The 26,971-nt window shown below is 42.7% G+C and overlaps 1 protein-coding gene across 5 annotated transcripts in view; it reads right to left on the bottom strand.

Annotated features, from left to right (window-relative positions):
- The window catches only part of LOC143300441 (retinoblastoma-like protein 1), a 58,400-nt gene that overhangs the window by 26,103 nt on the left and 5,326 nt on the right, over nucleotides 1–26,971 (bottom strand). For all 5 annotated transcript variants that reach the window (XR_013057651.1, XR_013057649.1, XR_013057652.1 and 2 more), the window contains exons 3-17: nucleotides 24,323–24,523; nucleotides 22,976–23,040; nucleotides 22,018–22,143; nucleotides 19,458–19,618; nucleotides 18,638–18,702; nucleotides 16,890–17,061; nucleotides 13,888–14,057; nucleotides 10,482–10,563; nucleotides 8,130–8,288; nucleotides 7,323–7,405; nucleotides 5,931–6,051; nucleotides 4,971–5,066; nucleotides 3,493–3,628; nucleotides 2,441–2,691; nucleotides 522–650 (exon numbers count right to left, since the gene is read on the bottom strand). Coding sequence is in view for 1 of the 5 variants with exons in the window: in XM_076614101.1 (XP_076470216.1) it covers nucleotides 522–650; nucleotides 2,441–2,691; nucleotides 3,493–3,628; nucleotides 4,971–5,066; nucleotides 5,931–6,051; nucleotides 7,323–7,405; nucleotides 8,130–8,288; nucleotides 10,482–10,563; nucleotides 13,888–14,057; nucleotides 16,890–17,061; nucleotides 18,638–18,702; nucleotides 19,458–19,618; nucleotides 22,018–22,143; nucleotides 22,976–23,040; nucleotides 24,323–24,523 (2,017 nt within the window). In the remaining 4 variants the exon portion in view is untranslated. The remainder of the gene's footprint in view (nucleotides 1–521; nucleotides 651–2,440; nucleotides 2,692–3,492; nucleotides 3,629–4,970; nucleotides 5,067–5,930; nucleotides 6,052–7,322; nucleotides 7,406–8,129; nucleotides 8,289–10,481; nucleotides 10,564–13,887; nucleotides 14,058–16,889; nucleotides 17,062–18,637; nucleotides 18,703–19,457; nucleotides 19,619–22,017; nucleotides 22,144–22,975; nucleotides 23,041–24,322; nucleotides 24,524–26,971) is intronic.

The raw sequence follows: 26,971 nt of genomic DNA, 5'->3' as shown, positions 1-26,971 counted from the left end.
GAAGAGTTCACTGTGAAGCAAAACACAAAATATTCAAAATAAATGACTGTACAATGTGTGACTGTTTTTTGGGTTGTTTCTTTCTTTCTGTAACACACACACACACAAAGATGGTACTATGTTTTTTCCTCCTATGACAAAATATACAAAATAAATGACCATACAATGTGATTTTTCTCCCTCCTATGACAAAACAAATAACTATGAACAATTTTTTTCCTCCAATGACAAAATATTCAAAATAAATGACCATACAATATGATTTTTTTTCCTCCTGTGACAAAAATAACTGTGAACAATGTTTTTTTCCTCCAATGACAAAATATTCAAAATAAATGACCATACAATATGATTTTTTTTCCTCCTATGACAAAACAAATAACTGTGCACAATGTTTTTTCCTCCCATGACAAAATATTCAAAATAAATGACCATACAGTGATTTTTTTCCCTCACACGCCAAAAAAACAAACGACTGTGCACAATGTTTTTTTCCCCTCCCACACAGAAGCCATACAGACCTTTCTGAAGAACAGGGCCAGAGATCCCGTTTTCCTGGGTTTGATGGACCTTTTGGGGGAATGTGTGACAGTGGCGGTGATGTTGGTCACTCCCCCTGTGCTCTGCAGCACGTTCATAGGGATGAGGATCTGCAACACACTTCTCCCTTTGTACATCAGCACAGGCAGCAAAGCGCACAACCAGCAGTCTGCTAACATCATGGAATATCTTTAGTATTTTGTGCTGCAAAGTATGAAAAGAGCAGTCTGCTAACATCATGAATATCTTTAGTATTTTGTGCTGCAAAGTATGAAATGAGTAGTCTGCTAACATCATGGAATATCTTTAGTATTTTGTGCTGCAAAGTAAGAAGTGAGTAGTCTGCTAACATCATGGAATATCTTTAGTATTTTGTGCTGCGAAGTATGAAATAAGCAGTCTGCTAACATCATGGAATATCTTTAGTATTTTGTGCTGCAAAGTATGAAATAAGCAGTCTGCTAACATCATGGAATATCTTTAGTGTTTTGTGCTGCAAAGTATGAAATAAGCAGTCTGCTAACATCATGGAATATCTTTAGTATTTTGTGCTGCAAAGTATGAAGTGAGTAGTCTGCTAACATCATGGAATATCTTTAGTATTTTGTGCTGCACAGTATGAAATGAGTCATCTGCTAACATCATGGAATATCTTTAGTATTTTGTGCTGCAAAGTATGAAATAAGCAGTCTGCTAACATCATGGAATATCTTTAGTATTTTGTGCTGCAAAGTATGAAGTGAGTAGTCTGCTAACATCATGGAATATCTTTAGTATTTTGTGCTGCACAGTATGAAATGAGTCGTCTGCTAACATCATGGAATATCTTAGTATTTTGTGCTGCAAAGTAGGAAGTGATTAGTCTGCTAACATCATGGAATATCTTTAGTATTTTGTGCTGCAAAGTATGAAATAAGCAGTCTGCTAACATCATGGCATATTTATAGTATACCGTGCTGCAAAGTATGAAAAGAGTAATCTGCTAACATCATGGCATATTCATAGTATACTGTGCTGCTAAAATCATGGCATATCTAAAGCATATTGTGCTGCCAACACCATGGAATATCTATAGTACACTGTGCTGCTAACATCATAGCATATTTATAGTGTATTGTGCTGCTAACATCATGGCATATTTATAGTGTACCATGCCTCAAATTAACAGGAGTCTGCTAACATCGTGGCATATCTATACTATATTCTGCTGCAAAGTACCAGAAGTCCGATTACATCATAGCATATATATAGTATATTGCGTTTCAAAGCACCAGCAGTCTGATAACATCATGGCATACCTATAATATATTGTGCTGCAAAGTACACAATGAGTAGTCAGATCATATGGCATATTTTTGTCTATTTTCATTCTGAACCCCACCCTATCCTTTTACCTGTAAACCATTTATTTCTATCATTACAGCACATTTGAAGCTACTAGTGGGTCACAGTTAAGTATGTGTTGTTTATCTGTTTTCCAACAAGAAATAAGAAAGGTTGATCAGTGTTTTTTGGGGGTTTTATTTTTGAGAGCAGCCTACAGACACATTCATCACTAATGGACCTTGATAACACATAAAATGTTTCTGACATGAAAATATTTACATCAATTTTCTTTCTTAAGTGATATGACCACTCTTCTTTGGCAGTCAATAGACATATCTGCATAACTGACAAACCTTTTGTTACCCATGAAACGTCTTTGACAACAAAGTATTTTACATTGATTTTCTTGCAACAGTGATACGATCAAGTAAGAGAGAGAGGAAAAAAAAGAGAAAAAAAAAAGAGATTAATTCAAAAAAAGTCATGAAATGTAGTTTTCTTTTTCTCTCTCATTTCCAGCAGCTGACTTGATGAGTCATGATGGACAGCTGTCAAAACCAACAGCCCTACTGACCTGCCGTCCGTCGCTGGTGACGGCCATGATGGTCTGGGTGGTGCTGGGAGGTCCCTGCTGAGCAGCGCTGCGGGTTGCCGTGGCAACAGTGTCCCCCACCCCTGTGTTGAGCTGCTTGATGAGCACGGACTCTCCGGAGGTGGGGGGCTTGGAAACAGCTGCAGTCTGGAACAGTCGTCGCTTGGCACTTCCAGGTTGAGGGGAACTAAAAATGTCAGCAGCGGAGGGTCCAGTGGGCGAAGCCAGGGGGTCTGTTGGTGAACACAGTCCTTTGCAGCTCAGGTTAATTTCATGGTCATAGGGCCCTTTTTTCTTTCATTCCCCCACCCCAACCCCACCCCCTCCATGGTCATGGGTGTACACACAATACACACGCCCACAAGTCCAAGCTCACAAGCACATACACACATACCCCACCCCCACCCCCCCTTCACCCCCCTGCTTCCTCCCCCTCCACCCTCCCCCCCTTTCCCCACTCTTCTTTTTAGGGAAAAGAAAAAAATTCCCCCTCTAAAACTATTTTTAAGAAAATTCACCTGAACAGATTTCGTCAAAAATGACTGCATAAACACACACCCACAAAAAAAAAAAAAAGAAAAAAGAAAAAAAAAAGAAAGAAAAAAAGAGGGAAAGCACTTACTGTTGAAATCATGCTCCCCCCCTCAGCAACCCAACTCAATCTCTTCACAAAACCGTGGGAAAAAATCAACAAATAAAAAACTTGCACACTAAAAGTAGACACAGTCAATGGACAGGGGCAAAAACCAGGAGTGCCTCCCGGTTTGAACATACCCAAGTCCTCCTCAAGAAAAAAGCCACCAAGACAAGTGCATGCGCACAGCTATGGTAAATGTTATCAACACCCTTCAGATAAATCACTGGACATCATCAGTTTTCATGTCAAAAAACAAGCGAACATAGCAAGACTTCTCGCTTTCATCTACCTAAATTTAGAATTTACTCTGCTGCCTTTTTACATAGTGGTGAAGACATCTTCCACGCACACACACTGTTGTGAGAAAACTCTGTGCAAGTCGAGTTTCTGTTCCTACCTTTTGGCAGAATGGAGCGTGCCTGTGGCCGAGCGGTCATACCCTCACTGACCAAGGAACGAACCCGTGGATGCTGGGCGGGAGACGTAGTCACCCTGGTCACCCGGGCCTCCGGCGGCTGGGTCAAGGGGGTCACCTGGGTAACAGCATGCGCCTTGATGCTTTGGTTCTGCTGTGCTGTGCTGTGCTGTGTGTGTGTTGTATTGTGTTGTGCTGTGCTGTGTATTTTAATGTGCTGTCCTGTGTGCTGTGCTGTGCTGTGTGTTGTGTGTTGTATTGTGTTCTGTTGTGCTGTGCTGTGTGTTGTGCTGTGTGTTGTGTTGTGCTGTGCTGTGTATTTTAATGTGCTGTCCTGTGCTGTGTGTTGTGCTGTGCTGTGCTATGCTGTGTGTTGTGCTGTGCTGTGCGTTGTATTGTGCTGTGCTATGCTGTGTGTTGTGCTGTGCTGTGCTGTGCTGTGTTGTACTATGCTGTGTATTGTGCTGTGCTGTGCTGTGTGTTGTGTTGTGCTGTGTCCTGTGTTGTGCTGTGTTGTGTTGTACTATGCTGTGTATTGTGCTGTGCTGTGCTGTGCTGTGCTGTGTGTTGTGTTGTGCTGTGTCCTGTGTGTTGTGTTGTGCTGTGTTGTACTATGCTGTGTATTGTGCTGTGCTGTGCTGTGTGTTGTGTTGTGCTGTGTCCTGTGTTGTGCTGTGTTGTGTTGTACTATGCTGTGTATTGTGCTGTGCTGTGCTGTGTTGTGCTGTGTCCTGTGTGTTGTGTTGTGCTGTGCTGTGCTGTGTTGTACTATGCTGTGTATTGTGCTGTGCTGTGCTGTGCTGTGTGTTGTGTTGTGCTGTGTCCTGTGTTGTGCTGTGCTGTGCTGTGTGTTGTGCTGAGCTGTTACTCTTTGTCACAACAGAGTTCTCTGTGTGAAATTCAAGCTATTCTCCCCAGGCAGTGCTCATCACTACAGCGCAATGCCGTCTTTTTTTTTCCTCCTTGTTAGTGTATTTGTTTTCCAACGAAAGTGGATTTTTCTACAAATTTTTTGCCTTGAACAATCCTTTTGTTGCTGTGGGTTTCTATATGTGCACAAAGTGCATGCAACACACAGGACCTTATTGTCTCATCAAAATTACTAGCACCCAGACCACCACTCAAGATCAAGTGGATGGGCAATTCAATCCCATGCACTCAAGATCCTCTCACTTCTGAAAGCGGAATGCACCATGCAGACCCATCCTCACAGGCACTGTGTCAAGACAAGTCAACACATCAGACACACTTCCTCAGACAATATGTCAACACACACACACACTTATATGAACAGATCCTCCTTTCACACACACACACACACACTTATATGAACAGATCCCCCTTTCACACCAGTTTTCTTCCCCTTCTTCTAGACCAACACTACTGACGGTGAAAAGACATGAAAGTAAAGAAAGCTGGAACCATGTCAACACAGGTGAACACATAAGGGACAGACTCACGTCTTCACAGGAAGGGACAGAGGTGCTTTCCTTGATAGCGTCCCACAGAGGGGAAGTACTGCGCCATGCCAAGCACTCCAGTATGCTCTCCTCAATCTGCACACACACACACACACACGCACACACACACACACATCACGCACACATACTCACACACACACACGCACACACACACAAAAACAATTACTTAAACCTCCGCGTCCCAGTTGGAGCATAATGCACCAACCAATCTTCTTGTCGTAATATCTGTTCCATGTAAACGACTTTATACTTTCGTTTCGCTGGTTTCCCATTTCACTGGTTTCCGGTTTTCACAGTTTTGTCACTTCCTGTCAATGGTGGACATCTTATTTAGCCGGTTCAAGGCTAAGACAGTTCCAAAACATGACACTTCTCAAATCATTTTGGTCTTGAGCGAGCCAGATCAATCTGCTCCAGGTCTTGCCTGCTGTTTTCATCTGTTCCATAGTTCTTCTCCGTACACACAAGCCACAATGTTCTACTCCATCCAAGCTGATACGGTTTTCTCCAGTTACTTCATGTAATTTTACTGCTATAAATCTCTCTCACAGCACTCAAAACTGCAGCACATACCTGACACTATAAATTTACTGTATTTTGCACACACACACACACTCATTTACACACACACATTTTTTTTCCCAGTAAAAAAACATTTTAGATTTTTCTCATCTTATGTGACAGTCTCACTTTCTACATCACATGATAAAAACATATTTTTCGAATTTTCTTTTCTTTTACCTTGCTTAACTAATGTGCTAAACCCATTTTCTTCCACTTTCCTGATCAAACTACGTTCCCTCAACTGCTGTATTTGCCTCTCTAAAAGGAGTAAAACTGCAATATTCCCAAATGAACATCATCAAGAAAAACCGCTAAAAACATTTCAAAAGAGAAAGACATAAACAAACAAAAAAACAAAAAAGCATGTGTGTTTACATGGTTGAGGTGTTTGACGACATCACGTGACAGCCCCTCCTCTGCCCGGATGATGATCTCCACCACCTTGTAGAAGTGGTAGGGAGCCAGCTCAAAGATGTCCACAATCCAGGGAAACACCCTGAAACCACAGCACACAGTCACCACCACCACCACCTGTAACCACTGTCCTTCTTGCCACTCACTTCAGCTGACTGTGACTGTTGACACAAGAGTTGTCAACTGTCCAACACTGAAACCCCCACTACACTAACATGTTATTCACTGCAGTCAAGTGTCCATCTTATCTAGATCATAACAGCAAGGATGATATTCATGATGATAAAATACACAAAGTGACAAACATCACAAGTGGAGACACTATTCATAATGAAGAAAAAAAAAAAAAAAGTGATCAATGTTGCAAGCGGAGACATTATTCAAAATGAAACAAGAGAGGCAAGGCCTTCAAGACTCACTTGTGATACACTTAAAAAAAAGATCCAAGCTTTTTATGTATTGAGCATAATTTCAAAATGTAATGTTTAAGATGAGAAAGATGAGTTTAAAGCAAATTAACTCCCCTAGCATTAATTACAGAGTAATTTCCCTTTTTTACTTATCTGCACCAATTACGTTTGCAAAATAAATAAAACTTCTATGCTTAGCAAAAGAAGTTCCTGTTTGAACAAAAAATGATAATAATGACTGCTCTTGTTGTTGGGTCAGAATATCAGATCAAAGTGCCAAGTTTAGAGAATACAAAAAATATAAATAAAACAGTAAATGCAGTTTGCATATAATTAGGCTTCATTTTTTATTTTTTTGTGCCCATCCCAGAGGTGCAATATTGTTTTAAACAAGATGACTGGAAAGAACTGAATTTTTCCTATTTTTATGCCTAATTTGGTGTCAACTGACACAGCATTTGCAGAGAAAATGTCAATGTTAAAGTTTACCACATACACACAGACACACACACACACACACAGACAACCGAACACCAGGTTAAAACATAGACTCACTTTGTTTACACAAGTGAGTCAAAAAATCAACAACAAAGTGAGAAACGCCTCAAGCTGAGACGCAACTCATGATAAAAATTTTTTTTTTAAAAACAACCAACAAAGTAACAAATGTCCCAACTTGAGAGGCTATTCATAATGAAAAAAAACACGAAAGAACACTGACAAACATCCCAAGTGGAGATGCTATTCATAATGATAAAAAAATAAATTAAAAAAACAACAACAGAGACTAATGTCCAAAGTTGAGACACTATTCGTAATGATAATGTTTTAATTTTTTTTTTTTTTAAACAGAGATAAACGTTGCAATCAAAGACACTGATGTAGTGCCAGAATCTACAGCGTGGAAGTGTGAAGACAAGAGAGGCAGAAGGGCAGCACCAACCTCTGTGAGTTGTAGGAAAAGATGACGATTTCCAGACAGCAGGCCAGCAAGGACCGGTGGAACAGGTCATGGCTCAACAATCCCTGCAACACACACACACGTCAACACTACACTGACAGAGAACATGACTTCAATGTTCAATTTTCATCACTTTTTGTTTGTTCTTTTTCTTTTTATCATGCATTATACCTTTTTTCTTGAATAGCACTGGTCAGTAGTTTCAACAGAATTCCAAACTTTTCCAGACTCTGAAAGTCAAAAATTGTTTTTCCTAGACTTTTCCAGCTCTGAAAATGGTTCTCTCATTTTTTCAAGACTTTTCTGAACTTCCGTGAGTCTGTACGAACCCTGTAATACATCCACCAATGATCATGGCAGTGCTGTGATCAATGATGCCATTTTTCAAACGTCATATACAAACAGGTCACTGTGTATCATAAAGTATACCTTGTACTGAACAGACTACATCACAGCCAACAGTTTCCCAAAAACCATTTTTTAGGTCACAGATATACATGAAATTTTGTGTGCGTGTGGTGAACACCATACCACAAACACAAATCTTATTCACCTCAATACCCAAGCAACCAATACACCACCCATCCACAAGAACTTCTACAAAAGCAAGTTCACACATACACACACACCCACACATATTCAAAAACACAAACAAAATCACAAGCACAGGAACTCACACCCACACACACGCACTCACGATACATATACTCATTCCAAATCGCTATGTCAAAGGCACAAACATTCCAACAGCAACAGCACCACCACCACAACCCCTCCACACACACATACTGTGAGGTCCACTTTCTCAGCGGAGTCTTTCCCTGAGGCCCCCAGGCGTTTCTTCTCTCCCAGCACAATGGACTCCAGCATCTTGAAGTAGAGGCTCTCCCCCAGCTGTAGTCTCTTGCGGGCAAAGTCAATGTGAGCTCCAGGATGCGAACCCAGGGGCTGCAAAGTCATGGGTAACACTGATACATGGGTCCTCTGCTGTCTGTGTCTTTTACAGGTGTGCCCCAGGGGAAAACACTGATACATGGGTCCTCTGCTGTCTGTGTCTTTTACAGGTGTGCCCCAGGGAAAACACTGATACATGGGTCCTCTGCTGTCTGTGTCTTTTACAGGTGTGCCCCAGGGGAAAACACTGATACATGGGTCCTCTGCTGTCTGTGTCTGTTACAGGTGTGCCCCAGGGGAAAACACTGATACATGGGTCCTCTGCTGTCTGTGTCTTTTACAGGTGTGCCCCAGGGGAAAACACTGATACATGGGTCTTCTGCTGTCTGTCTTTTACAGGTGTGCCCCAGGGGAAAACACTGATACATGGGTCCTCTGCTGTATGTGTCTTTTACAGGTGTGCCCCAGGGGAAAACACTGATACATGGGTCCTCTGCTGTCTGTGTCTGTTACAGGTGTGCCCCAGGGGAAAACACTGATACATGGGTCTTCTGCTGACTGTCTTTTACAGGTGTGCCCCAGGGGAAAACACTGATACATGGGTCCTCTGCTGTCTGTGTCTGTTACAGGTGTGCCCCAGGGAAAAACACTGATACATGGGTCCTCTGCTGTCTGTGTCTGTTACAGGTGTGCCCCAGGGGAAAACACTGATACATGGGTCCTCTGCTGTCTGTGTCTTTTACAGGTGTGCCCCAGGGGAAAACACTGATACATGGGTCCTCTGCTGTCTATGTCTTTTACAGGTGTGCCCCAGGGGAAAACACTGATACATGGGTCTTCTGCTGTCTGTGTCTTTTACAGGTGTGCCCCAGGGAAAACACTGATACATGGGTCCTCTGCTGTCTGTGTCTTTTACAGGTGTGCCCCAGGGGAAAACACTGATACATGGGTCCTCTGCTGTCTGTGTCTTTTACAGGTGTGCCCCAGGGAAAAACACTGATACATGGGTCCTCTGCTGTCTCTGTCTGTTACAGGTGTGCCCCAGGGGAAAACACGGATACATGGGTCCTCTGCTGTCTGTGTCTTTTACAGGTGTGCCCCAGGGGAAAACACTGATACATGGGTCCTCTGCTGTCTCTGTCTGTTACAGGTGTGCCCCAGGGGAAAACACGGATACATGGGTCCTCTGCTGTCTGTGTCTTTTACAGGTGTGCCCCAGGGGAAAACACTGATACATGGGTCCTCTACCATATGTATCATTTGTCAGGTTAACTTTAGTCAATGGGTAGATAGGTGGTATGCAAGGGCAAACGTGTGTGTGTATGTTTATGTCTCGATACAACCTTGCTTGAACAGGTATGCACATATGAGGGTGTCCGTGTATAATCAAGGGTTCTGCTTGGTTGTATGCAAGGATATGTGTACGGGTATATGGTATGTGGTTGAGAATATGAGAGTGCGTGCGAATATGTGTGCATGTGTGTGTGCAAGTGCTTGAAAGAGTGTGCTCGTGCGTCAACTGTGTGCATGCACATGCCTGCATGCATGTGCTTGCATGTGTTTTCATGTTCCGAGCTCCTTTAACTGTGAAGAACATGTTCCATTCATACACACACATATTCATGTTTTCACATTTCTGCTCATGAAAACAAATACTAACACGCAGCTGAATTTCCCATCACTGCTGATAAAGGAAAGAGAAACTGACACTCGCTGGTAGAAGCAAACCAATATATAATTCACAAAAATCCTAAGCAACTATTATTATACAAAAGCCTCTTCATCTGAGGATTTATCAGTCACTGAAACAAAGACGTAGACGGAGGAAGAATGAAATCCAAATTTAAAAAAAACAGTAACACTACCAAGATCAGAAATCTGAAATCAAGTCTCCTACACAAAATGCATCATTTTCAAACAAACAACAGAAAGTAAACAGAAAAGCACCACACTGCATAGACTGCCAATGTGGAAGCTGACAGGGTTTTGCTGTTTTTCAGCAGGATTTGTGGTAAATAATTATTTGATTTCATATACATATACTGTTATTCAGGCCTACTTTTTCTGCAGGCTTGATGCTTTTACTGAGAGTCTTGAGTGATGTGTAGTGGCGTGCAAGGATGAGTGAATGAACAGCATCACAACTATTGGTGCAATCAAGTCTCGCTGTGTGTTGTGAAGATGACCACAACAGGGCAGCTCTCCAGGTGGACCACTGACAGGGAGTAGTGGTGACCAGTCACTTACCTGTACATAGTGGCTGCAGAACGTTTTGCCCATCTCCTTCACCCGCCCCATGACGTCGTCCAGAGGGTTTTTGCTGCACGCCCTGTGCCACACACACACAGTGTTTTATGCATGGCTGGTTGTAGGGGAATGGTGTCTGTACACTGTGTGAACATGTACGCAACAGTCACACGTACCTAACACACCTGCCCACAGTGTGAAAATACATACAGTCACACATACCTAACACATCCTACACATTGTGTCAACATGTACACTAGTCACACTGACACACCTGTACACAACAGTCACACATACCTAACACACCTGCACACTGTCAACATGTACACTTCAGTCACACTGACACACCTGCACACTGCATGAACAAGTACACAGCAGTTATACATACCTAACACACCTACACACTGTGTCAACATGTATGCTACAGTCACAATGACACACCTGTACACTGTGTGAACATGTACACTACAGTCACACATACCTAACACACCTACACACTGTGTCAACATGTACGCTACAGTCACAATGACACACCTGTACACTGCGTGAACATGTACACTACAGTCACACATACCTAACACACCTACACACTGTGTCAACATGTACACTAGTCACACTGGCACACCTGTACACTGAGTGAACATGTACACAACAGTCGCACATTCCTAACACACCTACACACTGCGTGAACATGTATACAGTGACACATAACTAACACACCTGCTAACAGTGTGAACATGTACACCACAGTCACAATGACACACCTGTACACTGCGTGAACATGTACACTACAGTCACAATGACACACCTGCACACTGTGTCAACATGTACACTAGTCACAATGACACACCTGCACACTACGTAAACATGTACACTACAGTCACACAAACCTAACACACCTGCACACTGTGTCAACATGTACACTAGTCACAATGACACACCTGCACACAGCATGAACATGTACACAATAGTCACAATGACACCTGAACACTGCGTGAACATGTACACTACAGTCACACAAACCTAACACACCTGCACACTGCATGAACATGTACACTAGTCACAATGACACACCTGCACACTGTGTCAACATGTACACTACAGTCACACAAACCTAACACACCTGCACACTGCATGAACATGTACACTACAATCACATTGACACACCTGAACACTTCGTGAACAGGTACACTACAGTCACACAAACACACCTGCACACTGCGTAAACATGTACACTACAGTCACAATGACACACCTGCACACTGAGAGAAAATGTTCACTGCAGTCACAATGACACACCTGCACACTGACAGAAAATGTTCACTACAGACACAATTACACACCTGAACACTTCATGAACAGGTACACTACAGTCACAATGACACACCTGCACACTGCATGAACATGTTCACTATAGTCACAATAACACACCTGCACACTGAGAGACAATGTTCACTACAGTCACAATGACACACCTGAACACTTCATGAACAGGTACACTACAGTCACAATGACACACCTGCACACTGCATGAACATGTAAACTACAGACATAATTACACACCTGCACACTGCAGGAACATCTACACTACAGTCACAATGACACCTGCACACTGCATGAACATGTTCACTACAGTCACAATGACACACCTGCACACTGCATGAACATGTTCACTATAGTCACAATGACACACCTGCACACCCGCGTGAACAGGTACACTATAGTCACAATGACACACCTGCACACAGGGTGAACATGTTCACTATAGTCACAATGACACACCTGCACACAGCAGGAACATGTACACTACAGTCACAATGACACACCCGCACTGTGTGAACATGTACACTACAGTCACAATGACACACCTGCACACTGAGAGAAAATGTTCACTACAGTCACAATGACACACCTGCACACTGTGTCAACAAGTACACTACAGTCACAATGACACACCTGCACACAGAGAAAATGTTCACAACAGTCACAATGACACACCTGTACACTGTGTGAACATGTACACTATAGTCACAATGACACACCTGCACACTGCGTGAACATGTACACTACAGTTAAAATGACACACCTGCACTGTGTGAACATGTACACTACAGTCACAATGACACACCTGCACACTGTGTCAACATGTACACTATAGTCACAATGACACACCTGCACACTGCGTGAACATGTACACTACAGTTAAAATGACACACCTGCACACTGCGTAAACAAGTAGACCACAGTCACAATGACACACCTGTACATTGTGGGAACATGCAAACTAGTCACTAACTTGCACATTGTGTGAACATGTACACTATAGTCACAATGACACACCTGCTCACTGTGTGAACATGTACACTACAGTCACAATGACACACCTGCACACTGAGAAAATGTTCACTAGTCATAATGACACACCTGCACACTGTGAACATGCACACTACAGTCACAATGACACACCTGCACACTGTGTGAACATGTACACTATAGTGACAATGACACACCTGCACACTGCGTGAACATGTACACTACAGTTAAAATGACACACCTGCACTGTGTCAACATGTACACTACAGTCACAATGACACACCTGCACACTGTGTCAACATGTACACTATAGTCACAATGACACACCTGCACACTGCGTGAACATGTACACTACAGTTAAAATGACACACCTGCACACTGCGTAAACAAGTAGACCACAGTCACAATGACACACCTGTACATTGTGGGAACATGCAAACTAGTCACTAACTTGCACACTGTGTGAACATGTACACTATAGTCACAATGACACACCTGCTCACTGTGTGAACATGTACACTACAGTCACAATGACACACCTGCACACTGAGAAAATGTTCACTACAGTCATAATGACACACCTGCACTGTGTGAACATGTACACTACAGTCACAATGACACACCTGCACACTGTGTCAACATGTACACTACAGTCACAATGACACACCTGCACACTGCGTGAACATGTACACTACAGTTAAAATGACACACCTGCACACTGCGTAAACAAGTACCCCACAGTCACAATGACACACCTGCACATTGTGGGAACATGTAAACTACAGTCACTAACTTGACCATTCTTCAGTTCAGGCAGGAAATCATGAGTGATCTTAGCAGAGCTAAATTTGCTTTATACTAAGTATGTTTCTTTTTCTCGGGAATTAAGAGCAGATTTGGGAAAACTGTTAACGCAAAGCAACATTAACACTGTAAAGACTGCTTATGCAACTGATCCCGGGACTCTTTAAATTCAGTGACTCGTATTTTGGGAAATGATCGGTGCAAATCAATCTCAGTTCCACAAATGGCTACAAACATCTGAACTAAAAGAACATTCTCACTCCAACCCTCTTCACCCCCCCTCACGCACTTGAATTCTTCGATGAGGAAGTCCGAGGGTGAGGTCTTCCGTCCTGACAGCAGAGCCTGCAGCCGACTGACACTCTGGGTTGCCGTGGAGACAGGAGTCACATGACACTGGTCCTTGTCCTTGAGGTAGCGACGCCCTGTCAGCGGGGTCGCTGGCGCCAGACTGCGTGTCTACCGCACAACACGTCCAATCACACATGGTTAGCTGCCACTGTCCAATTTGTGTGTGGCTGAGTAATGGGGGACTTTTGAATATGCAGCATGGGAATAATGCCACTGAAATGGTGCACAATGAAAAGACTAGTGTGTGGCTGTGTAATGGGGTCTTTAAATATGTGGCAGCAGAGTAATGCCACTGAAATGGTGCAGATGAAATGACTTGTGTGTGTGTGACTGTGTAATGGGGAAGAAAAAAAAAACGTAAGTCAGCGTCTGACCTGTATTATATTATAAGGTATTGTGTTACTTTTTCTCACAAGATTCCTCTGTGAAATTTGGGCTGCTCTCCCCAGGCAGTTTGAATCACCACAGTGATGGCTCCCCCCTTTTTTTTCCTGCCTGCAATTTGCGCAAGTGCATTGGTAGTGGATTTTTCTATAGCATGTTGCCAGGAACCACAGCCATGGTTTCTTTTCTGTGCGCTAAATGCAAGCTCTTCATGGGACCTCAGTTTATTTTCTCATCCGAAAGAAAACACCCAGACAACCACTCCAGGTCTGGTGGAGACGGGATAGTGAAAATCCTGGTCCAGTGCAGGACACGAACCCCTGGACACTGGCTTCCTAGTCAGGCACATTACCACCAGGCCACCACTCCACGTCTTAGGATAATGTGTGCTACTGGATGTGTACACAATGCTAAGAGCGACTGTCTGGGTCTGGGCACAGGGCACAGTTTGCGAACAATTGCTTTAAAAGTACCACTGATTTTACCATACTCCTTCACAGCCAACAGACCAATGTTATCAAACTAAACGTTCATCCACTTTATGAATGTTTTGGTTCAGAGTTGTGGGAGGGGTAGTGACTCCAGTTCAGGTGCACATGCACACACACACACACATATACACACACACACTAACACACACAGTGTCACAGTCACACACACACACACATATCAAATACATTCTTTCACATTCCTGATTGACCTGGGGAAAAAATATTGCACAATCTTTTTCATTAATCAACATTTTTTCGACAATGGAAGAGATAACATGGCATTATCTAACACTTTTTTTTTTAAACTTCTTTCCTACAGCTCAGGTAAGAAGTCACTATCTAAAGCATCCCATCACACTGGAGACCTTCATCGCTGCAAGGACTACAGCTTTCACTGGCTGGGATGCTTGTGAAGTACCACTTTTAATACAGAGGCAGCGCTCACACTTGTTACATGTTTTTCATCCAGTGTCTGTGCTTGGTTCACAACACTTACATTATGCTACTCTGCGTGTGTGTGTGCTTGTGTGTGTGTGTGTGTGTGTGCTTTTGTGTATGTGTGCGTGGGTGCACTTGTGTGTGTGTGTGTGTGTGTGTGTGTGTGCATGTGTTGTCCATTCTTCCCACACCTACACCAATGCTCTTCACTCACCACATCATCACCAGGATTCAGACTATACCCTCCAGTCAACAAAATGACTGCCCCATCTTCTCTCTCTCTCCAAGCAACATCATATAATAATAATAATAAAAAATTTTAAAAAGAATAATCTTCTTTTTTTTTAAACCCACCTTCACTTACTCTCAGGATAAAATTTCACCATAAATCTTTCGCCCTATCAAACCATCTCCAGAGTCCACCACAACCACCACTACAACCCACCCTCCTACTGCTCTTCATAACCACAGCCCATCTTCCTCCAGCCTCCCTCCTGGCCCTCCCCTTCCTACACCCCCCCCCACCCCCCCAGCTCACTTTATCACCCCTCTATTGCTCAGTATCACCAGCACAAACGCCACTGAAGCCTCTAGTTCCTGTTTGCCCTGCTGATAACATCAGTTCAGTTCAGGGAGTGTGACTGATGTGTGTCAAGTGGGAAGGGGGTTGGGGAGCTGGGAGAGAGGGGAGGGAAGTGGGAGGGTGTTTGCATGGGGAGAGGGGGCGGGGGGGGAGAGGGGGTGCCCCGCTGAGGTGAGGTGGAAGGCAGTTTGTGGTGTGCCTGTGTGGACGGGAGGGATAGTGGAGGAGGGACGGTGCTTGTGTGTAATGTACCATGGTACATAGGGATGTTTGGTGTGGTGTGGTGTGGTGTTTGTAAATGTGAGTGTGTGTGTATCTGTGTGTGTGTGTGTGTGTTGTAAGAATTCCAGGATGAAGTGAGAAAAGGTTTGTGTTGTGTGTGCCTGTGGGGGTGGTAAGGTAGGTGTTTGAGAGTGTGTGTGTGTGTAACACAAGAGGAGTGGGGTGGTTTGTTACAGCACGCACACACACACGCACTTGCAGTAGTGCTTGTGCATGTGAACATGTCTGTTCATCTGTCTTGCCATCTTTTGCACAATAATTCAATTCTACATGTCTCTGTGTACATGGTCAGAGAACAGTAAGCACACACACACACACATCCAAACAGAAATATTTCAAAAAGCAGATAAAAATAATGGATGTTTCTATGCCTCCACATGGTGCTTATCTTCCTCTGACAGCACAGCCAGCCAGCCACCACTGATACCACCCCCTCTCCTCACTGTCACTCTGTGGCTGCCTGCTGGCTTCTTCACTTTCATCACACCAACCACCGCAAAAAAAAAAAAAAAAAAAAAAAAAAAGAAGGAAAAAAGGAGACATAGAGGATTGTGACTAAAGTGGGAAGAGAGATTAAACTAACTAAAATTCCACCCTAGCATTTGGTAAACTCTCAAGGCCAGACCAGAGCACTGGGTCACTGTGCAGGTTACTAATATGCAACTCCACCAAGTTCCTTTTTTTTTTTTTTTCCCAATGTATTTGCCGATAAGCGTCTTAACCATTCAACCACCTTCTTCAACACGCACAGCTATCCCTCACCTCCTCCACATGCTGTTTCAAGGAGCGTCGCTGCATCTCGTCTGACAGACTGGCCACCCTCTGTCCCCCCGGTGTCCCTATCTCCTCCTCTGCATCGTCCCCCAGAAAAATACGCTCGTCAAAGTCCCCTACACTCAGCACGTACTCCTCGTAGGCGTTGTTGATGCCCTTCCTGTGAGACAGCATGCCCTTTACCACCTCTTTTGTGAGAAACGTGAAGTGCTGCCTTTGTTGTACCTGCTCTACAAAATATACACCAGGGACCTGGTACTGCATCAGTGATCTTAGCAACACCAAGTTTGCTTTGCATTGACGTTTTTCCTGAGTCCATAGAAGTATATTGTATTGCACTGTTTTGTTTTGTATTGTATCCTATTGTTTCACATTGTTTTGTATTGCATCACTCTTTGCCACAACAGATTTCTAAATGTGAGACTTGGGGCACTGTCCCCAGGGACAGCATGTCCCTACAGAGCAGTGCCACCCTTATTTCTACCTGCTAGTGTATTTGTTTTCCTGTCAAAGTGAATTCTTCTACATATTATTGCCAGGGGCTACACTTCTGTTACAGCAAGTTATTTCACACACACTAAATGCATTCATGATATGGATTTGTCCGAACGCAGTGACGCCTCCTTGAGCTACTGAAACTGAAACTAAATGCATTCAACACATAGGACCTCCGCTATCATCTCATCCCAACAACTAGCATCCAGACCCCCACAAAAGGTCTAGTGGAGGGGTAGAAAATATTTACTAGTGTGGGATTCGATCCCGCGTGCTCAGATTCTCCCACTTCCTTGGCAGATGCGTTACCACTACGCCACCACTCCACCTGGCAAAGACTTTGGAAAATTTGTAAATTTAGCACTGTGATGGTTGCTCATGCAATCCAGCTCAGGTCCAACCAGCCAAGTTGTTTTGTTTTGTTTTCCTTAACTCACTCGGGACGACAAGTTTTCTCCCTTGCTTTTCTCCATAGACGGCCCATTTGTAAGGGTTTGGAAAAAAATTACAAAAAATACAAAATACTGTGTAAGAAAATGAAACTTTCAGAACTGGTTTATTACGTGTTGAGCTATTACATACAAAAAAAATCAAATTTCTCATCTTATTTTTACAGTTTTGCCATATGTAGAAAATACTGCCAATTTTTCACCCCGAATCACCATACCCATGCTCGCTTTCTGCATTAAATTCGCTTTCTTCTTCGTCATCATCCACCTCTTCAATGTCCGACCCTTCAGTTTGTAGCATTTCAAGTACTTTGGCAACCCTAAAACGTTGTCGTCACTGCCTTGTTCTCTTCACAACATTCTGAGAAGAGCCCGCTTTGCTAACAGGCTGGCACGCGAGCAGACGACCGGTCAGTGACTTTGTCAGCGTGTGTGCGAGACAGGCCACACATCCCAGGCTGACCAATCATACTGTACGATTGTGGAGTGACCCAGAATAGCGCACGCTGCTTGGCTAATCACAAAATCATGTGTACAGCGCATGATGGAATTTTACTTTCGGAGAATGCTATTCCATTCCTTCGTCCGAATCTGAATATGTTTTGTGTAGGAACGCGTGTGCATTCCTTCGTCCGGAGAGAGTTAAATGCTGGTTACATGATAGAAAAGTACCGATACATTCAATTCATAATGAGAAAGGAATGCTGAATAAATCCAGAAAACTGAACATAAATGTCATAAAAATAAGACAGAGAAAAGAGAGAGAGAAAAAAAAAAGAACCCCACACTTACACATTTGCTTCAAAGTTTCCGATTTCGAGGACAGCGGACAGGGTTTCTATCTTCCCTTTCAGCATCTGTTGATAGAAAGAAGTGAGGTGTCACTCACCGCCATCAAGCTGGTCAGTTTCTTATCAACAACACTTTGCAGGACACACACTCTCGCATACATATACAGATACACGTAAGCAACACACACAAACATTCATGTATGCATGCACACACAAACATATTAATGTGCTTGTACACTCATACACACACACATATACAAACACATGCACATACACAAGCAAAACGCTAACACAAACACACACCTGTCCCTCCCTCACCCATGACAACAAACCTGAACATTATGACACGGACCTTTTTCTCTCAAAGTCTATTGATGTCAGGTTTACACCACTATTCTTTGATGGTCTTGGCCTCCACCACACACACACACACATGCACAACACACACAACATAACACACATACAGAATCCAACGACAACACAGACCTTTCTCTCAAACAGTCTCTTGATGTGAGGCCTCCACCAATGCTCTTTGATGTCTTGGCCTCCACCACACACACACATACACACACACACACGCACAACACACACACACACACACACACAACATACACACACACAGCACACGTACACACATAGAACTCCCTGACGACACAGACCTTTCTCTCAAACAGTTTATTCAATTACTGATGTGGGGTTTCCACCATTGTTCTTTGATCTTGGCCTCCACCACACACACATGCACAACACACACACACAACACAACACAACACACACACACAACACAACACACACACACAGAACCCTATGACAACATCGACCTTTCTCTCAAACAGTCTCTTGATGTGAGGCTTCCACCAGTGCTCTTTGATGGTCTTGGCCTCTACCACCAGCCCGTCATGTTTCTCACAGAGAAGGTCCATCAGGCACGGCGCTTCCCCAGGCGCCTTCCAATCCCGACTGTTGTAGTTCTCTGGCAGACCTATACCATGCCATCATAACACTGATATATGTGTCATCATCATCATCCTGAACCATGCCATCAAAACACTGATCCATGTCATCATCATCATCCTGAACCATGCCATCATAACACTGATCCATGTCATCATCATCCTGAACCATGCCATCATTACACTGATCCATGTCATCATCATCATCATCCTGAACCATGCCATCATAACACTGATCCATGTCATCATCATCATCCTGAACCATGCCATCATAACACTGATCCATGTCATCATCATCATCATCCTGAACCATGCCATCATTACACTGATCCATGTCATCTTCATCATTCTGAACCATGCCATCATTACACTGATACATGTCATCATCATCATCATCCTGAACCATGCCATCATAACACTGATCCATGTCATCATCATCATCCTGAACCATGCCATCATAACACTGATCCGTGTCATCATCATCATCCTGAACCATGCCATCATAACACTGATCCGTGTCATCATCATCATCCTGAACCATGCCATCATAACACTGATCCATGTCATCATCATCATCCTGAACCATGCCATCATAACACTGATCCGTGTCATCATCATCATCCTGAACCATGCCATCATAACACTGATCCGTGTCATCATCATCATCCTGAACCATGCCATCATAACACTGATCCATGTCATCATCATCATCCTGAACCATGCCATCATAACACTGATCCATGTCATCATCATCATCCTGAACCATGCCATCATAACACTGATACATGTCATCATCATCATCATCCTGAACCATGCCATCATAACACTGATACATGTCATCATCATCATCATCCTGAAACACACCATCATAACACTGATACATGTCATCATCATCACCATCCTGAACCATGCCACCATAACACTGATACATGTCATCACCATCATCATCCTGAACCATGCCATCATAACACTGATCCATGTCATCATCATCCTGAACCATGCCATCATAACATTGATACATGTCATCATCATCATCATCATCATCCTGAACCATGCCATCTTAACACTGATACATGTCATCATCATCCTGAACCATGCCTTAACACTGATACATGTCATCATATCATCATCATAAAGGTACTTATTTAGTGCTAAATCATATGCGCAGACAAATCCTTTCACTACCCAACTTTACCATGCATGCAGAACTCTGAGACAAAGGGCTGGAAGACAAAACTTATAAATACATGTAGAGAAGGCTAGCGAATTATCCATCATCACCACCATCAAAATATCCAGAGTGGTGTAAGAGTGTGTAAGATGTACTTCCATGTTCTGCCCTCCTGTAATACCACAGGTCTGGGTGGGAAAAAAAACACACATATATTTGTTTATAATCTCATTACCCTGATGAAGTAAAATTTCATTTCGTTTGGTCTGTCTGTGACATCAACTCTCATCCCAAAGCTCAACGCCTTTGGGGTAGGATAAAGTGATATGTCCGCTTTTTGATAATCTATCCACAAGAAGTCCAACTTCTGCATAGTGATCATTTTCCCTGAAATCTCTGCAGGTATGAGTTGACCTGTTTTGTTTATCTGCACCCAAGAGAAATGTTTCCTTCCCACAGTTGTAGTATTTTCCATTTTCCATGAATGTTTATTAGTCACAGTTTATACCGAGACCTAAAACAAAAATGTATTAAACTATTTGAGGTACTAACAGAACAAGCCACAAACAAAACATAATATGCACATCATAACATCAGGGTAAAAAGCAGTCCCCTAACTGATGTAATATATATGCTGATCGGATGTTTTTTCTTTTTTTTTGTCTCGCATTATAGATGAGAGTTTGACGGGTAACAAATGGACAGAGGAGGGGTGTATTTTTTCCAACACACACACGCGTCCTCCCAATTCAATGTCAAAGTCAAACAAGCTTCCTTCCATTTTACAGAAATGCATAAAGTCAAGATGGAATTGAGCACACCCACACAATACCAGGGCTTCTGACCAGTTAAAATTCCTGGGGACCCAGGAACTCTTTCACCATAACTCTGGGGTCCTAGACTATCTTCAGATGGTCGCTCTAGTCCAGCACTCCCATCAATTCTCCATCGCTTTACACATTCAAAGACAGCAACACCTTCTGGTCCATCTAGGTTTCTGGACCAGGAAGTGGTTATCGGAAAGAACTCTTCCTTCTAGCACACAATCCTCGAGTCAAACTGAATCTCCCATACAGGATTTTCACACTTTTTATGTGTTCACTCTTGAAGTTTCTAAAACATACTAATGACCTAGATTCAAAGCACCCTGGAACATACCTGTGCATCATCAAAGGCCCTGCAGGCTGTATATATATATATATATATATATATATATATATATATATATATATATAAATCAATGTTTCAGACACTAACCAGCAAAGTCCGGTTTGAGCAGATCCCTGCGAGCCCCCAGAAGAGCGTTAGCAAAGAACCAGTCCACACAGCACAACAAAAGATGGTAGGAGTTGACCAGGTCATCGCTGATGGCCGGGAAGTTGCCTGCAACAAACACTCACACTGCCTCATCCTGTAGTAACTCTTTTGAGAATGATAGGCTGAGATCCTGTCTGCTGCTTGCATGTAAAAGAACCCATGGCAACGAAAGGGTTGTCCCTGGCAAAATTATGGTAGAAAAATCCAGTTTTTATTTTTAGCATATACATAACAAATACACTTGCAAACAGGAGAGAGAAAGAAAAAAAAAGAGGAAGAACAGAAAAAAAGTGGCCCTGTACTGAGGCTACACTCTCTCCTCAGGGAAAAACAGTCCAAATTCAACAAAGGAATATGTTGTGACATAAACAGGTAAAATATAATACTATCTGATCAACTTCCACCATAGCAAATGACAGTGGATTTCTATCCTCATAATTTGCATTAAAAAGTGTTTCAGTACTGCAATGTTTTGTTTTTAAATTATATATTTGAACAACTCCAACTAAACCACAATAAAAGAAACTGCTAAATAATGCTTCACTATGAATAATCTGCACAGACTTTTAAGTTCAGTGTTTCTGTCACACACATACACAACACACACACACACACACACACACACACAAGGCATCAGCTGAACATTTCAACTTTGTTATTTCTGTAACACAGATCAGGTAAGAGCTGAACTTCATATCAGAAGAAACCAAGCAAGTGGAAAAGAACACTACCAAGACAAAAGTTTCCTGTCAAAACATTTTGCTCTCCTTTTCTTCAAGATTTAGCATATGTTAAATAAGTACACCTTTTCAATTAACACTTTCTGGGAATCTTAAAAAAAAAAAAAAAAAAAAAAAATAAATTAAATTTATTATATAAAAAAAAGTTGAGCACCTACCTTTGACTTGCACAAACATGGTCCAGGCAAAACTGAAGACATCGCTGACTGTACAGGGCAAACGTCTGGAACCAGAACCACTACACCCCTCAGGTCAATCCAACAGTACATAGTTTGTTTTGTTCTATTTTGTTGTTGTTTGTTTTTTTTAATGGTACCAAATACATCACAGCATAACAATTACATCAAAACATAATTTAATCACCATCATTTTTCAGCTCACAGTGACAAGGTCACATCTGTCAGAACACTAGGACTAGTAGAAGTAATTTGAAAAGATAAAAAAAAGTGAATAAGAATAAATTAACAAATAAGCAGAAAGAAAAATTGAAAGAATAAAAAACAGAAAGAAAGAAAGAATAACACTAGAAAGATACCGATCATGTTTCTCCCTTTCCTCTCTCCATTTCTTTTCATGTTGTGACCTAGATGGGCTTCCCCCTTCCCCCCTTTCTTTTTTTAAAGTAAAAAATTAGTTTCAAATTTAGTTTTGTTCTAAAAATAACTTCAGGGGATCAAAGTTAAAAGGCAGGATTGACTGTTTTTTCCACTGCCATACTTGTCATACTCTTCTACGAACCAGGAGGTTTCTTCTCCCAGTCCCAGACACTTTGCTGTGTTAACGCCAGGGCTTCTGATAACACATGAAATGATGAATACAAGTCCTGAATTCTCTGACGCTTTGAAAATGGAAAAGGACACACTGCATTGCATTTTCATGAAGTGGGTCCATTATATCTATGATTGAGATGCTTCAGAATTTTCTAAAATAGACATACTGGGTGGAATGCTGTATGGAAGCTTCAGTCTTGACCCAACTATTGTCTGCTAGCTACAGGGAAGAGTTTTTTCCCTTCCCACTTTGCCAAGAAATCTCGACTATGAAAAGCAGGTATGCCTGTCTTTGTAGTTTGTATGCTGTGTGACGTGTAACAATGTATGTTCCATTAGAATGTGCAGCAATGGACTCTCATTTGGAGTGACCTTCAGAAGGAAGTCTTGGACTCTCTAGAAATAGAATTCAGGTAAAAGAATCCCTGGGACCCTCCAAGATTATTAATTCATCAGAAACCTTCTTTAGGCCTATCCCACATAATTCAGCAGACCACCAAAACACAAGGCTAAATGACTCCACTCCGACCCTTATCCTGCAATGATTTAGTAAATCACCACATGGTTTCCCTCCTCCAACCACAGAAACACACTCACACACATGGATTGGAATTAAGAGGATGGGAGGGGTGAGGTAAGGCTAAGACCCTTGCATTAGCACACACACACAAACACAAACAAAACATACACACTTACACACACACTTAACACAAAACACACACACAGAGTCCTGACCTCTGTTTCTTGTTGCGCTGTTGCCTAGGCACGTCAGTGGCAGGGTCACGGAAGATGTCCAGGAAGATGGGTTCGAACTTCTTGAAGATGACAGTGGAGACGGCAAAGTTGCGCTCTAGTCGGTCCACCTTGTCACGGAAATCCTGGTTGAGGTTGGCCATGTCAGACCACTTGCGCATCTTGTTAAAGAACTGGATCAGGCTGTCACCACCGCCACACACATAAACACAAAGATGAAGACAACAACAACAATAAAAATAAATTGGATCAGGCTGTGATCACCACCACACACCACAGTGGCAACAACAACAACGAAAAGAAAAGAAAAACTGGATCAGGTCTGTCACCACCACACACACCACATACACAATGACATCGGCAACAACAACAAAAAAGAACTGGATCAGGTCTGTCAGTGTCACCACCACACACCATACACACAATGACGGAAGCAACAACAACAACACCAACAAAGAACAAGATCAGGACTGTCACCACCTCACACACCACAAACACAATGATGAAGACAACGACAACAACAAAAAAAGGAACTACATCAGGTCTAGTGTCACCACCACACACCACATAATAGTATTATTAATGCACACTGACAAAGACAGCGACAATAAGAATAAAAAGAACTGGATTAGGTCTGTCACCACCACCACACACAATGAGGAAGACAAGAAAAAGAACTGGATCAGGTCTGTCACCACCACCACACACAATGAGGAAGACAAGAAAAAGAACTGGATCAGGTCTGTCACCACCACCACACACAATGAGGAAGACAAGAAAAAGAACTGGATCAGGTCTGTCACCACCACCACACACAATGAGGAAGACAAGAAAAAGAACTGGATCAGGTCTGTCACCACCATACACACAATGAGGAAGACAAGAAAAAGAACTGGATCAGGTCTGTCACCACCACCACACATAATGAGGAAGACAAGAAAAAGAACTGGATCAGGTCTGTCACCACCACACATAATGAGAAAGACAAGAAAAAGAACTGAATCAGGTCACCACCACACACACAATGAGGAAGACAAGAAAAAGAACTGGATCAGGTCTGTCACCACCATACACACAATGAGGAAGACAAAAAGAACTGGATCAGGTCTGTCACCACCACCACACACAATGAGGAAGACAAGAAAAAGAACTGGATCAGGTCTGCCACCACCATACACACAATGAGGAAGACAAGAAAAAGAACTGGATCAGGTCTGTCACCACCACACACACAGGGAGGAAGACAAGAAAAAGAACTGGATCAGGTCTGTCACCACCACCACACATAATGAGGAAGACAAGAAAAAGAACTGGATTAGGTCTGTCACCACCATACACACAATGAGGAAGACAAGAAAAAGAACTGGATTAGGTCTGTCACCACCACCACACATAATGAGGAAGACAAGAAAAAGAACTTGATTAGGTCTGTCACCACCACACATAATGAGGAAGACAAGAAAAAGAACTGGATTAGGTCTGTCACCACCATACACACAATGAGGAAGACAAGAAAAAGAACTGGATCAGGTCTGTCACCACCACCACACATAATGAGGAAGACAAGAAAAAGAACTGGATTAGGTCTGTCACCACCATACACACAATGAGGAAGACAAGAAAAAGAACTGGATTAGGTCTGTCACCACCACCACACATAATGAGGAAGACAAGAAAAAGAACTGGATCAGGTCTGTCACCACCACCACACATAATGAGGAAGACAAGAAAAAGAACTGGATTAGGTCTGTCACCACCATACACACAATGAGGAAGACAAGAAAAAGAACTGGATCAGGTCTGTCACCACCATACACACAATGAGGAAGACAAGAAAAAGAACTGGATCAGGTCTGTCACCACCACCACACATAATGAGGAAGACAAGAAAAAGAACTGGATCAGGTCTGTCACCACCACCACACATAATGAGGAAGACAAGAAAAAGAACTGGATTAGGTCTGTCACCACCATACACACAATGAGGAAGACAAGAAAAAGAACTGGATTAGGTCTGTCACCACCATACACACAATGAGGAAGACAAGAAAAAGAACTGGATTAGGTCTGTCACCACCACCACACATAATGAGGAAGACAAGAAAAAGAACTTGATTAGGTCTGTCACCACCACACATAATGAGGAAGACAAGAAAAAGAACTGGATTAGGTCTGTCACCACCATACACACAATGAGGAAGACAAGAAAAAGAACTGGATCAGGTCTGTCACCACCACCACACACAATGAGGAAGACAAGAAAAAGAACTGGATCAGGTCTGTCACCACCACACACACAATGAGGAAGACAAGAAAAAGAACTGGATCAGGTCTGTCACCACCACACATAATGAGAAAGACAAGAAAAAGAACTGAATCAGGTCACCACCACACACACAATGAGGAAGACAAGAAAAAGAACTGGATCAGGTCTGCCACCACCATACACACAATGAGGAAGACAAGAAAAAGAACTGGATCAGGTCTGCCACCACCATACACACAATGAGGAAGACAAGAAAAAGAACTGGATCAGGTCTGTCACCACCACCACACACAATGAGGAAGACAAGAAAAAGAACTGGATCAGGTCTGTCACCACCACACACACAATGAGGAAGACAAGAAAAA

This window comes from Babylonia areolata, chromosome 26 (assembly GCF_041734735.1).
Source record: "Babylonia areolata isolate BAREFJ2019XMU chromosome 26, ASM4173473v1, whole genome shotgun sequence".
Lineage (NCBI taxonomy): Eukaryota > Metazoa > Mollusca > Gastropoda > Neogastropoda > Buccinidae > Babylonia > Babylonia areolata.
Note: the sequence above shows the minus strand (reverse complement) of the source record. Positions and strands in the feature narration are given on the sequence as shown.